This window comes from Rhinatrema bivittatum, chromosome 11, assembly GCF_901001135.1.
Source record: "Rhinatrema bivittatum chromosome 11, aRhiBiv1.1, whole genome shotgun sequence".
Lineage (NCBI taxonomy): Eukaryota > Metazoa > Chordata > Amphibia > Gymnophiona > Rhinatrematidae > Rhinatrema > Rhinatrema bivittatum.
This window is the reverse complement of record NC_042625.1, coordinates 5,763,370-5,777,637: the sequence shown is the minus strand read 5'-3', so window position 1 is coordinate 5,777,637 and position 14,268 is coordinate 5,763,370. Positions and strand designations below refer to the sequence as shown.

Genomic DNA, 14,268 nt, shown 5'->3' with positions numbered 1-14,268 from the left:
TGGTTAAATGGAAAAGAAAGAAAAGAGAAAGTGCACGTTTCTAATATGTTTAATTTCACAATGCTTGTGGGTATACAATATTTTTTTTTGTTCCATTGTCTGTGCAAATATAGAGATTGTCTGGTTTGCCGACTCTAGAACACGCAACATATAATTGTCCATGTGAGAAGCAATCCGTGTCTAGATGTAAACTGCATAATTCTAGAAATGAAAAAAGAAAAAAAATAAACTATACTCAGTAAATGAACGGTATGGTAAATGACACAGCTCAATTCCAACGCAATGTCACACGAGATAATTAAATCAAAATGAAAATAAATCGAAATCTATGAAAATTCAATTTAACAATGCAATCGGAAAGATTGAAATGGAATCGTAAAATATTTAGTCCAAGCCATTAAGCCCGTTAAAACGGGCGAGATTTTTGTCCCCTCTCCTCCTACGTCTTTGCTCTGCTCCACTCCTCCCCCCCCCCCCCCAGCACCACGAAGGGCCAGAGGTGGCGGCATGGTAGGAGCTGCAGCGGTGGCCGAGGGGGATCTCGTGAGGCGTAATGGTCCTGCCATCTCAACTCCCTCCTCCCTTCCCCGGTTGCGGAGGGACAGGCTCAGACTCCTTTCACTCTATCCTTACAGGCCCCATTCCCCTCTACACTCAACCCCTTCCACTCTAACCTATAAGTGGAGAGCTGGGGGGGGGGGGTAGAGACTCTCTCTCTCATACAGCCCCCTACATAGGCTTCCTCTCTCTCTCTCTCTTGCACATGCACGCCCAATCCCTCTCACACACATACACAATCCCTCACGTAGTCTCCCTCTCTCTGGCACTCACACTCGCCTTCAGCGCACATTAACACACTTCTCTCTCACACAGTTAAAACGGGTGATATTTTTGTCCCCTCTCCACCTAAGTCTTTGCTCTGCACTCGCAAGAGCTTACAAAGTTCCCACGCCTGTTGTTTCTGGGAGAGTGAGGAAAGCACTCCACCCCCCCCCCTCGCAAAGGGCAGGCGGCAGGCACTGCAACAGATTTGGGACACGTTGCCTAGCTTACTTTGCTCTTTCTGGGAGACCTGTGCCTTTAAGAAATCCGATCGGGGGCTTGAGAGGGAGGAGGGAGGAGAGAGCAGGGCTCTGGCTTTCACTTTCGTGTCGGTGCTTTGCTGGGAGTGGGGGTGGAGCGATGCCCATGTAAACTCTTCCCGTGGTGGCTGAGACTCACGGGCAGCTTGACAGCTTTGCCTTCCCCTTCCCCCTCCCCCCCCCTCCCCCCCGCAGTTGTGGGATATTTACTTGGCTTCTCCTTATCTGCGGGACTCAGGGGGCAGGGGAGGAGGGCGAGCTGTTCTCTGTTCAGCTCTTTGCGCTTTGGCTGCTGCAGACTACAGCTGCTTCTGATCTCTTCACAGCCACTTTCTACTGCATTTGCTCTGCTCCGGCTGTCCCAACTCCCTCCCCCCCTTCCCCAATGGTGGATGGACTGGCTCGGCGACTCTTCTACCCTTTCCTCCTCCTGTGTGTAACCTTCCGGCAGTCCCTACTCCTTCCCCAGCAGCGGAGGAATGGGCTGAGCCATTTCTCGGAGCGGCGACTCGTCTGCCCTTTCCTGTGACACCCAGCACGTAGCGCAGAGCTCTATGGTCCGCACATGGGCGGTAGAGCTGTTCTCTACTGCGCATTTGTGGTCCGTCGGTCAGAGCCCATTTATATTGTAGATAGCGTGTGTTGCTTTTACGTCCAACAGATGGTGCTGTTTTTCCAAAAAAGCATGTTTTTACCTGTCACAGGTGTGACATCTATATAATATAGGTATATAAAAACACGCACGTATTCGAATGCAACGTTGTATCAAAATTTTAAAGCAATCAGTGAAGAACTTTCGGAGATTTAAGATTTTGAACAAACGAACATTTACATTTTTATTTATATAGATTGAAAAGTAAGGCTTCCAGTACAGATCTCAGAGGCACTCCGCTGCCCCTTCCTCGACTCTTCAGTCACAGGAGAGATCCGAGGTCCTTGGGTATCAATGTCCTCATGCACATCTGGCCAGGGGACAAGCTGTTGTATGCCTTTCCTCGGTAGCCCATGATGGACACAATAGTTCAGAGGATCGAAGGCCATGGGGGGGTGGGGGGGGGGGGGAAATGGTGCTTTTGGTAGCACTGGATTGGCCTAGGAGACCATGGTATGCAGATCGGCAAAGACTCCTGGTAGACTCCACCCTTTGTCTTCCAGCACACAGGAATCTGCTGCATGAGGGAGCAGTCTTTCACAAAGATCCGACTCGGTTTTGTTCTACGGTATGGCCCTTGAGAAGGCTCGCTTGTTGAAATGTGGTTATTCTGTGGCAGTGATTGCCACCTTGCTACACGCACAAAAATTCTCCACTTCCTTAGCCTATGTACGGGTTTGGTGAGTGTTTGAGCCTTGGTGTGAGGATTGAGGAGTGTTTCCTTGTTCGGTTAGGATCCCGCTCATTTTGGAAGTTTTGCAGGATGGGTTGAATAAAGGATTGGCCCTTAATTCCTTGAAGGTACAAGTAGCAGCTCTTGTCTGTTTCAGGACTCAAGTGAATGGTGAATCCTTATTGTCTCATCCTGATGTGGCCCGTTTCTTGAGGGCAGTGAAACATCTACATCCTCCCTTGCAGTTACTAGTACCCTTGTGGAGTCTTAATCTAGTTTTGAACTTTTTGGCGGTTCCTATGTTTCGACTGATGTGCTCCCTTTCCTTGCATTTACTGACTTTGAAAACAGTGTTTCTGGTGGTGATATGTTCTTCATGTCGAATTTCCAAGATGCAGGCTTTGTCTTGTCGGAAACCATTCCTTCGGGTGACTCCAGGAGCAATTCAGCTACGTACTGTTCCTTCCTTTTTGGTTAAAGTGGTCTCAGATTTTCATTTGCATTAGTCCATTTCCTTGCCTTCTCTGGATAAGGAAAGAGATGCGGAGGAATATCATCTGTTGCGTCCCTTGGATGTCAAGAGACATGATAGTAATTTTAATGTAATGTCAAGAGAAATGTCAAGAGAAATGATAGTAATTTTACAAGAGACAGCAAACTATACAATAGATTTCATATCATAATGTAAATAATGTAAATATTTTAACCCCTACCGTTCGGCTCTCTTATTCTAATTTCTCTTCCCAGTTTTAAGACCCTGTTGTAATGTAACTTTTGTTCTCCTTACACTTGTTTTTCGTTTCTTGTTCTCACCCCTTGTTTTATGTAAACCGGCATGATGTGGTTTCTAATCATGAATGCCGGTATAGAAAAACGCTAAATAAATAAATAAATAAATAAATTTCCTGAAGTATCTGGAGGTTTCTAAACCTTTCCCAAAGATGGATCACCTGTTTGTCCTTCATGGTGGAGGTAAACAGGGCGAGCTGGCCTCGCAGACTACAACAGCTTGCTGGATTAAGGAGGTAATCAAGGTCACATATGTGGTCGCTAAAAAGCCATTGCCTACTCAGGTTAGGGCTCATTCCACTAGGGCTCAGACAGTGTCATGGGCGGAAGTTAGATTGTTGTCCCCTGTCGACATTTGCCAAGCTGCGACGTGGTCCTCCTTACACACCTTTTCCAGGTATTATCGTCTGGATGAGCAGGCCCAGGAGGATGCAGCATTTACACGGGTGGTTTTGACTGGACTATGGGCAGCCTCCCACCCTATCCAAGAGCAGCTTTGGTACCTCCCTCTGGTCCTGAACCCATCTAGGAAATTACTACTTACTTGATAATTTCCTTTTCCTTAATATAGACAGTTGGGTTCAGCTTCCCACCCTTGGCTGCCGTATGTTTCTGTTGTAATCCTCCTGGGTGACTACGTGTTCCAGGGGTTACTGGTAAATGTTCCTCCAGTCCCTAGACTAGTGTTAATGTTCTTCTTGTCTGAGCTCAGTGTTTCATGTTGGCTGAATACTGAAATGGTTATATGTTTTTTTTTAATCAAGTTTTTTGCTAGTTTGTCCATAGTTGTTTTTGAAGAGAATGCTGGCAGGCTGATGTCACTGCAGGGATATAGATATACTGTGATGTCAGTTTGCTCTGTCTCCATCTGCTGGTAGAGGTGCATAACCTGAACCCATTTATCTATATTAAGGAAAAGGAAATTATCAGGTAAGTAGTAATTTCTCATTACAGCATATACATTATAGGGTAGATTTTAAAACGTGCACACGGACGCACCAATTTTATAACATGCGCGCACTGGCACGTGCATGTTATAAAATACATGGGCCGTGCACATATACGTGCTGGGTTTTATAGCCCGTGCGCATATGAGCGGGCGGCACGCACAAGGGGGGGGGGGGTGTAAAAATATGCAAAGTCACGCGGCAACGAGATCAGGGCTCCCCCAGTCCCCTCCAATTTAGGAGCAGACTGGGAGGGAACTTTCCTACCCCCTACCCTAACCTCCCTTCCCCTCTCCTCCCCACCCTCTAAATTGCCTATTTTTTTTTTGTTTTACCTTTTCTTTGACAAGTTACTTCAGGGCCTGACCTGAAGTAACTTGCACGCACCGGCAGCCGGTTGGCGTTCGAGGCTCTGGGACAGCGATGAATGGCACTGTCCCGGCCTGCCCCCTGGCCTGCCCCTCCCCGCCCCCGGGACTGCCCCTTCATAGGGGCCTGGCTCTTGTGCGCATAACAGGAGTTACGCATGCGGCTGTGCCTCTTCTAAAATGCGCGCAGTGTGCGCAAGGCCCGGCCGCACGTGTAACCCCCGTTTTTTACGCGTGGGTTTTTAAAAAAAATCGGCCCACATATTTATGTGCACCTTTGGGGGTACCAACCAGAAAACCCTGAAAAAATAAAAAATAAATAAAAACACACTTGGATCCCATATTGTATTAAGCTCATTGTAACACGTTAGGTGTGGGCTGGGCTCCCAGAAAGCCTTAGGTAAACTGAATTACAATTAAAATATATTAAACATCCAATACGAAAATAGCACTAACAGCCAGCGTTCAAACAGTGACAACCCTATCTATGAAAAGGCAACGCTACAAATATTACACCAGGCCCTACAACACCAATACACCTCCCATTTGAAAAACAGATCAAGTAAATTACTATAGATCCTTACTCAGAAACTACACACTAGCAGAATACCTCACCTCAGTCACACATGCAGAACACAGATAGACCCTCACCAAATACAGAATAAAGAGATCATAAAAAGAAATGTGCAGACAAAAACTGAACTGGAAACCGCAACAAGCTGATCCTGTATCAGTGCAACAATGGAAAAAGAGAATCATTACCATTCCTCATAAAATTTAAAACAATGAAATCAAGAAATGTAAATCAGCAATAGTAATGCCATGCTAATAAAATAATAAATATTTCATAACAGCTGAACATCAATAATTAAACTCATAATATTCTTCAAAATTTCCCCCCAAAAAACATATTTTAAAACAGCAGACATAAGATAACACCCTGTAAATAAAACCAATAAGAATTTAAAAATCTCCCCCTTTCTATACTTTCCAGTCGCCCTGAGATTCTTCTGGATTAGTGGGGGTGGGGGAATGCCCACACTTTCTCCTCCCTTTCACACACACGTTGGCGCATACACATACATGCATGCTGCTTTGCACACATTGACACAGCCACACACACAGATGCACACACATGTTCCCTTTTACTCACATACGCACACACACACATTGAATAAACTTATTATCTAACATTTGTATATAATCACCCTTGATCTTACAGGTCTACGTTTAGACCAGAGTTTTACACTTCCTGTTAAATTCCTATGATTTTCTAACGTAGTTATCTGTACCGCCTTAAGGCGAAATTGAAGTTAAATGTAAACCGGTATGATTTGTATCTCTACAGGAATGTCGGTATATAAAAAATTAAAATAAAAAATAAAATAAATACCCACATGCTTCCTTGCACCCACTGACACATCCACATACTCGGACTCCAGCACTCACTGATACGGTATACAAATACGCTCTCCCACTGATATACAAACACACGCTGCCCAGCACCTGCTGACACATGCACACACATGCTTTCCTACCGCACCCCCTGACATCCACACAAACACTCCTTTGCACCCGCTGTCACATCCACACATGCACACTCTCACACACTCCCTTGCACCCACTGACACCCATACTCTTCCACACCTACTGACATATACACCCACACTCCCTTGCACCCCTCACACATTTACACACATGCTCCCTTGCACCCGCTGACACATCCACACACGCACACTCTCACACACTCCCTTGCACCCACTGACACACATACTCTTCAACACCTGCTGACATATGCACCCACACTCCCTTGCACCCCTCACACATATACACACATGCTCCCTTGCACCCGCTAATACATCCACTCACACACCCCCTTGCTCAAGCTGACACACACATCCTCTCTTGCACCTGCTGACACATGCATGCTTTCCTGCACCCAATGACATGCTCCCTTGCACCCGCTAATACATCCACTCACACACCCCCTTGCTCAAGCTGACACACACATTCTCTCTTGCACCTGCTGACACATGCATGCTTTCCTGCACCCAATGACATGCTCCCTTGCACCCGCTGACACATCCACTCACACACCCCCTTGCTCAAGCTGACACACACATCCTCTCTTGCACCTGCTGACACACGCATGCTTTCCTGCACCCAATGACATGCTCCCTTGTTCACTCCCACTCTCTCTCTTCTCCTATGCCGCCTCAAAATATATTAAAAAAAAATTACTTACATTGGTGTTCAGGAGGAATCAAGGCAGGCTACCAGCTGGTGTGGGATGGGGTGGGCAGAAAGGCCTGATGCAGGATGGGTGGGAGAGAGTTATATTTTTCCACGGGACCAACATAAGGGGGTGCCATTGGCAGAAATCAATGAGGAGCTTCAGCTGTGTTGAGGATATTCAGATATTCTGATAGTCAGAGTTAGCCGGATGACTTAGCCAGCTAAGGGGGTTGTTTTCTAAACCCTTATCGCGTGCATTAGGATACATGTGCAAGGGCTTTTTTAAAGTGTGGTGATTACACAATAAGAAAGAACATAAGAACATAAGAAAATGCCATACTGGGTCAGACCAAGGGTCCATCAAGCCCAGCATCCTGTTTCCAACAGTGGCCAATCCAGGCCATAAGAACCTGGCAAGTACCCAAAAACTAAATCTATTCCATGTAACCATTGCTAATGGCAGTGGCTATTCTCTAAGTGAACTTAATAGCAGGCAATGGACTTCTCCTCCAAGAACTTATCCAATCCTTTTTTAAACACAGCTATACTAACTGCACGAACCACATTCTCTGGCAACAAATTCCAGAGTTTAATTGTGCGTTGAGTAAAAAAGAACTTTCTCCGATTAGTTTTAAATGTGCCCCATGCTAACTTCATGGAGTGTCCCCTAGTCCTTCTACTATCCGAAAGAGTAAATAACCGATTCACATCTACCCGTTCTAGACCTCTCATGATTTTAAACACCTCTATCATATCCCCCCTCAGTCGTCTCTTCTCCAAGCTGAAAAGTCCTAACCTCTTTAGTCTTTCAATGCATGATTGAAGCATTTCTACAAAAAAATATATTGGGAAATAGTAAATGAAGTGATCTCAAGTGCTACATACATGAAACTGGTTGTAGCCCTTTGCGGGCAAGAGCCAGACGATTGTATTGGTTAATAGCGCATTATTTTCTGATACTAATTCCCATAAGCTATAAAAAAGTTTAAATTTATTGAAAAATATTGGGTTCCTCATAAGTGTTGGTCTAATGTTGTATATTCATAAGAACATAAGAACATAATTGCCATACTGGGTCAGACCAAGGGTCCATCAAGCCCAGCATCCTGTTTCCAACAGAGGCCAATCCAGGCCACAAGAACCTGGCAATTACCTAAACACCAAGAAGATCTCATGCTACTGATGCAATTAATAGCAGTGGCTATTCCCTAAGTAAACTTGATTAATAGCAGGTAATGGACTTCTCCTCCAAGAGCTTATCCAATCCTTTTTCAGAGAATTCATAGCCATTTGTGCCCAAGAATGATAACTAAAGTTGGACAAAGCTTTTACTCAATTGACTGATACCAATTTCTGAATTACTTGCTGTGCTTGAGCATTGGTTTGATAACAGTTGTACTAAATTGCCCTTCTCCCTTACCATTGAAGTTTTATGATCCGGACAGAGAATTCTTATTAAGCCATGTCCTGTCTCTACAAGCTAAAGCAATAAATGTATTTCACAAATATAATTCATTGCAGAGCAACATTTCCAAGCACACGTTGCTCCTCCTTCCTAATACTCATTTTAGACACATTTGCAGGGAATATTCAGCTGCTGAGCGGCCAGATAACCATATCCAGCTATCTTATGTATAACCGACTAACTTTAAGACAGTCCTGTGACCTGACCAGAGTTTGTCCTATAAGTTAAGCAGCAACTCCGCTCCTCCCCCGAACGCCGAATTATCTGGCTAAATCCTAACTGGGTAAGTGGTTACCAGACTAGAATTTAGCCAGATAAGTGCTGAATATACCTGGGCAAGCCTTTTAGAAGGATAACTTTTACATTATCCATCTAAATGGTATTTAAATGTGGATCTCTTTCAGGCCGATACAGTAAGGACGCGTAAGAAAAGGTGCGGCAGTGCCAGGTGCACCCTCGTTTGCCGCGCGCACATTTTGGTTCACAAGCCGCTCGATTCAGTATTCAAATTAGACGCAAAGCCAAGCAGCGTCCAAAGCGTGTCCAAAGCGCAGGGCCTACAGGCGGGAAGGTCCATGAACGGACGCCACAACCTTGGACGTCCGGCCGGGCGCCCAAGGCAGCGCGGCCTCCGATCATGGGCGCCCGGATACAGACGCGAAGGTACATGAACAGATACCGAGGTCGCGGCTTCCGTTCATGGACCTTCCCGCCGCTTGGACGTCCGGCCGGGTGCTCAAGGCAGCGCGGCCTCCGATCATGGGCGCCCGGATACAGACGCGAAGGTACATGAACAGATACCGAGGTCGCGGCTTCCGTTCATGGACCTTCCCGCCGCTTGGACGTCCAAGGTCGCGGCTTCCGTTCATGGACGTTCCTGTTTCTTTCCGGGCTCCGTATAGGCGTCCGTAGAGGTGTCCATGTCTCCGCTGCACCCGGAGCCTCAGGATGCCTAGCGGACGCCCATCTCTCTGGCGTCCGTAAAGGCGTCCATGTCCGGAGCCTCAGAGACGCCCAGAGATGGATGGATGGTACAGTTGAACCGAAACATATCACATACCTCCTCCGGTCTTGCTGCTGGGTTCTCCAGTCGGATGGGTTCTCCTTGCTGCTGGGCTCCCCTGTTCACCTCTCCAATCTGCCGAGCATTTCGAGCGTTTCTCATTCGAGCATTTCTCATTCTGCTTCTCAACCGAATGAAAAATAGCTCCAGAGCAATAATATACATGTTCTCCATGGTGCTGTCCGGTACGAAGCTGACTGAACACCACACTAACGCCAGGGTCAGGGTAGGCGGTAAATATGCAGGTTAAAGACGCGGCAAATAAGCTGGTTAAAAAGGCAATAATCTGGGTGCACGTTACTGTATCAGAGGAAATAGCTAAATCGATCATTAACATATATACATGCGGCAGGCGGAGACGGATACGCGTCCATTTCGGCAAGCGGTAAGGACGCGTAAAACCGGATACTGAATCGCGGGTTAGCCTTACGTGTCCAAAATATGTATCCAAAGCGGGTTAAAAACAGGGTAACCACGGCTGCGCTTTACTGTATCGGCCGGTTTGTAAATATTTGTGTGACACCCCCTCAAGGGAGAAAGTAATGGAATTGTTATGTAGAGATGGAGTTGGAAAACATTTAAAAAATACAATAAGTTCTCAAAGGAAATTGAGGATTTGTCTGTATATGGCTTGTATTGATAGTTGGATGAAAAACAGTACTACACACATGTGCTTTTTCTCTTTTTATTTAGGATTCCTGTTCCTTACTCATGCTCTTCCTATCCTGCCCAGGCCAGGAATTTTCCCCAAGCCAATGCCACCCAGGGTGCTTCAGGCCATGGCAGCAGGTGCCTGCCACGGCTAGACATCATGTTCATGAAGACCCACAAGACTGCCAGCAGTACCATCCTAAACATCCTCTTTCGCTTTGGTGAAAAGCACCGGCTCAAGTTTGCCTTCCCCAGTGGCCGCAATGACTTCTATTATCCATCATACTTTGAGAGAAGCCATGTGCAGGATTATCGTCCTGGCATGTGCTTCAATATCATCTGCAACCATATGAGGTTCCAGTATACTGAGGTGCGCAAGCTGGTCCCCGCTGACACCATGTTCGTCACTGTCCTCCGAGATCCTGCATATCTCTTTGAATCTTCTTTCCATTACTTTTCCCGTATTATCCCATTCACTTGGAAGATGTCCGGCGAGGACAAATTGGCAGAGTTCCTGCGGGACCCCTGGAGATACTATGATCCTAATGGATTCAATGCTCACTACTTGCACAACCTGCTATTCTTTGATTTGGGTTATGACAACAACCTGAACCCTGAGAGCCCCCTGGTAGAGAAGCACATTAATGAGATTGAGGAACACTTTGATTTGGTAATGCTATTAGAATATTTTGACGAGTCACTGATCCTGCTGCGGGAGCTGCTGTGCTGGGATCTAGAAGACATTCTTTACTTCAAACTGAATGCCCGCAAAGACTCCACCGTGTCCAGGTTGAGCAGTGAAGTGTATGCAAAGGCCACCTCCTGGAACCAGATCGATTCAAAACTCTACCACCACTTCAATGCCACCTTCTGGCACAAGGTGAATGCTTATGGTTGGTCCCGCATGCAAAGGGATGTTGCTGAGCTGCGCCAGCAGAACAAGAAGATGAAAAGCATCTGCATCGATGGGGGCGAAGCCGTGGATGCCAATGCCATCAAAGACTCAAACATGCAGCCATGGCAGCCACTAGGGGAGCAGTCAATCCTGGGTTACAACCTGAAGAAGAAAATTGACAAGAAATATCGTAAACTGTGCCGCAAGATGCTTACACCCGAGATCCAGTATCTGACTGACTTGGGTGTCAACCTTTGGATCACCAATCTCTGGCGCCACGTGCGAGATTTCCTCAAGTGGTAACCTAGGGGAGAAAGATTGTCCTAGCAATAGAATATAACCAGCAGACTGAAACTGTCTCCTACCTCCTGAAGACCTTATTGTTAAAAGAAGAGCGTCTGGATATTGTGGTGTTGGACACTTAAATGGGGTATAGCATTGTTACCAGTCCTAGTCTTCAACCTTCCACCCAGCACCAAAATCATCTGAACGGGATGCTGCTCCAGAAACGTTTGATATGCTTTTCCTTCACTATATTCTAACCTCAGAAATACAAAGCAAGCAGACTGAATGAGGCAAGGACAGCACTGCACCCAAATGGGGAAGCTCATGAGACTCGTTTACCAAATACAGTATTTTTCTAACAGTCTCTTCTTATTTTCTATTTCTAATATTTAAAGCTGTTCAGAGCAGTTACAGAGATGATTGAGTTTGATGTTTGTGTTTTCACAGTTCTTGTTGCTTTATCTGCTGCCTATCACAGAACAGCGTGGGGAGGAGCTGCAAGGGATGAGGTGTAAATGCACAAACCTGATTGCATTTGTCTGCTTTAGTATCAGACACAGCTTTTCCTGTAGGCTTGAGAATGGCTGTCTACATGACTGTTTTTAAACATGCATGTACAGTATGAGTGTATGTATTTATAGGTGCACATGTATAGTACATTTTTATCTATTATAGAAATATTAGTGGAAATGCCGGATCTTTGCCCAGGTTAGAGGACTTCTGAGTCCCCAGGAGCCCCCTTTAGAGGGAAGAATGTAACTGTTTTCTTTAAGTAAAGCCTCTTGATATGCACCACTAGGATGCACAGGAAGGCCTGCTCCCCCTTTCCCGCTGTAAGAGACAGCCCTATGCACGACTGCTGCTAAGTGTCTTTTTGTCTAGAATGCTGAAAGGTAAAGTTATACTGTCAATTCACATTAACATCAGGGTGAGCATTGGAAAGGCAATCTGAATACTAATAAACGTTTTAACAGTCATCAGGCAGCCTCCCCCTGAGGGGAAAATAAGATAGACCAGCTTCCTAGATATTTAGATTGTCTTTCCAAAGCTCACCATAATGTAAAAGTACATTCAGAATAGACCTGTACTCTCCAGCCAGCTACTGATCTATAGCAAATCATTTTGTGATAGTTAAGATATGATGAGAGAGCCAAAGGTTCTGTTGAATTCATTCCCAGAGAGTAGAATTATCTTCTGGTATTTCTCGGAGCAGGTCTGGAATATTTTTCCAGAGCTTGACCATTCTTTGGGGAAAAAGTAACATTTTTGCATAATCCACTGACATGTACTTTCAACAATCCAGTATATATTTGTTTAATGATAGTATGTACCCAAATGCAGAGTTCATGTTTATTCACATGAACTCTGCCAATATTCAGAAAAGCCAATGAGGCCAATATTCAGAAAACCAGCTAAAATTATCTGGATAAGATGTTGGTAATATTCAGCAGAATAAAAATCCTGCTGAATATGCTCACTTAAAGTTATTTGAGTAACGTTATATGGATAACTTTCAAACCTAACTGGCTATGTTTTGACTATAGCCAGTTAGATTTAAAGTTATCCAGATATGTGTAAGCAGATAGCTGTAACCTTAACTATCTGTGTTTGAATTATATAGCTTTTTCCTCACTAAAAATAATAAAACTAAATGTGGGCCATAGACCCTGAAACCCCTCTCACTCCCCCAAGCTCCACAAAAGATTAAAAAAAAAAGTGTTTCTTTGCATCTAGACAGATGACTCCAGAACCAGTGGGTTATGCACCTCTACCAGCAGATGGAGATGGAGCAAAGCTGACATCACAGTATATATTTATACCCCTGCAGTGACATCAGCCTGCCAGTATTCTCTGTCTCCAGCAGATAGTGGACATGCATCTCCCTTCTGGGGATTGCTTTAAGTTTTAGATGGAGAAAAAGAAGGTCGGGAGTGTGGGGGAAGCTGGGGTATTGGTTTTGAGGGGTCGGGATGGGTTTTTTGTTTATCGGCTCGGGCGCAGCCAATAAACAAAGCCACGATCGGGCCCGATGAAAAAAAACCCACATGTGAATCCGAACCGGAATCCGAACCGATTCCGGTTCCGATTCACATCTCTATCCAACATAGCTCTCTGCTTCTACGGCAGGGGAGAAAGTCTGATACTTCACTTTCAACACACATCCAGCATAGCTCTCTGCTTCAACAGCAGGGGGAATGTAGAAAGGTGGATCTATATACAGACAATAACCAACAAGGACTGAGTTACATAGTCTGGGTAAACAAAGGAATGGGTGTAGCTTGCTTATTGTGGCGGTTACTACCCCTAACTATGGTAGATATTGATTTGGATGCAGTTCCAACACTGCTCTCTACATTAATGGTGCGGGTGGAAGGGAAATAGAACCAAAAGGTTACTAAGAGCCAAGAGTAACAGAAGTATGAGAGAAATAAAACAAAAAAAAAAGTGCATAGCTTGCTGGGCAGACTGGATGGGCCATTTGGTCTTCTTCTGCCATCATTTCTATGTTTTTATGTAATTAATTTGCCCCGCTCTCCTGTGGAGAAACCAAATGGTCCCTCCCTCAGTTGAGAATTCCTGAGGTGATTTCTGTGGTCCCTTAGATGAGTGCCTTGGTCCAGTAGCTGTTTTTTCAATTGGTGTGGACTTAGCTGTTGAAACAGCTGAAAGGCAGCGAGTGCAGGAAGCCAAGCACATTGGTGACAATATATGCCCTCCCCCCCCCAGCCAGGGACCAACTCTGTATTCAGTCAGGATGGGCTGAACTCAGGTAAAGCTTAAAAAACAAAACAAAACTATGAAGGAGGGTTTTTTGTAGGGCTTCCTCCAGGCTCCTTGCTCAGCGTGCCGATCCAACGTTCGTTCCCGGCCTAGAGGGAGTTTAAGAGACGAGGGCAGCCTGGCGGGTTGAGCAGCTCTTTTGGGCTAGGCCCCACTCTTAGGCTTTTCTCTGTGTGCCACGTGGTAGGCCGCAGCAGTGTTTTTGTGCGTTTTCCTGCGTGTTAGGCTGCCTTCTTCAAGTCCATCGGTTTATGCGAATGCGAGTGCGTGCAACTGTGCATCCAGGTTTTGCACCCAGTTTTTGGACACTTAGTTGGACACCTGCTTGGGTGTCCAGTTGGTAGCAGCGTCTGATTTCAGCACGCATTTGCCTGTAAGGATG

The 14,268-nt window shown here is 45.6% G+C and overlaps 1 protein-coding gene across 2 annotated transcripts in view; it reads left to right on the top strand.

Annotated features, from left to right (window-relative positions):
- The window catches only part of GAL3ST1 (galactose-3-O-sulfotransferase 1), a 112,897-nt gene extending 101,431 nt beyond the window's left edge, over positions 1-11,466 (top strand). For both annotated transcript variants that reach the window (XM_029571864.1, XM_029571865.1), the window contains one exon: positions 9,968-11,466. In XM_029571864.1, coding sequence (XP_029427724.1) covers positions 9,968-11,123 — 1,156 coding nt within the window. In that variant the 3' untranslated portion in view covers positions 11,124-11,466. The remainder of the gene's footprint in view (positions 1-9,967) is intronic.
- Positions 11,467-14,268: the final 2,802 nt, after the last annotated feature.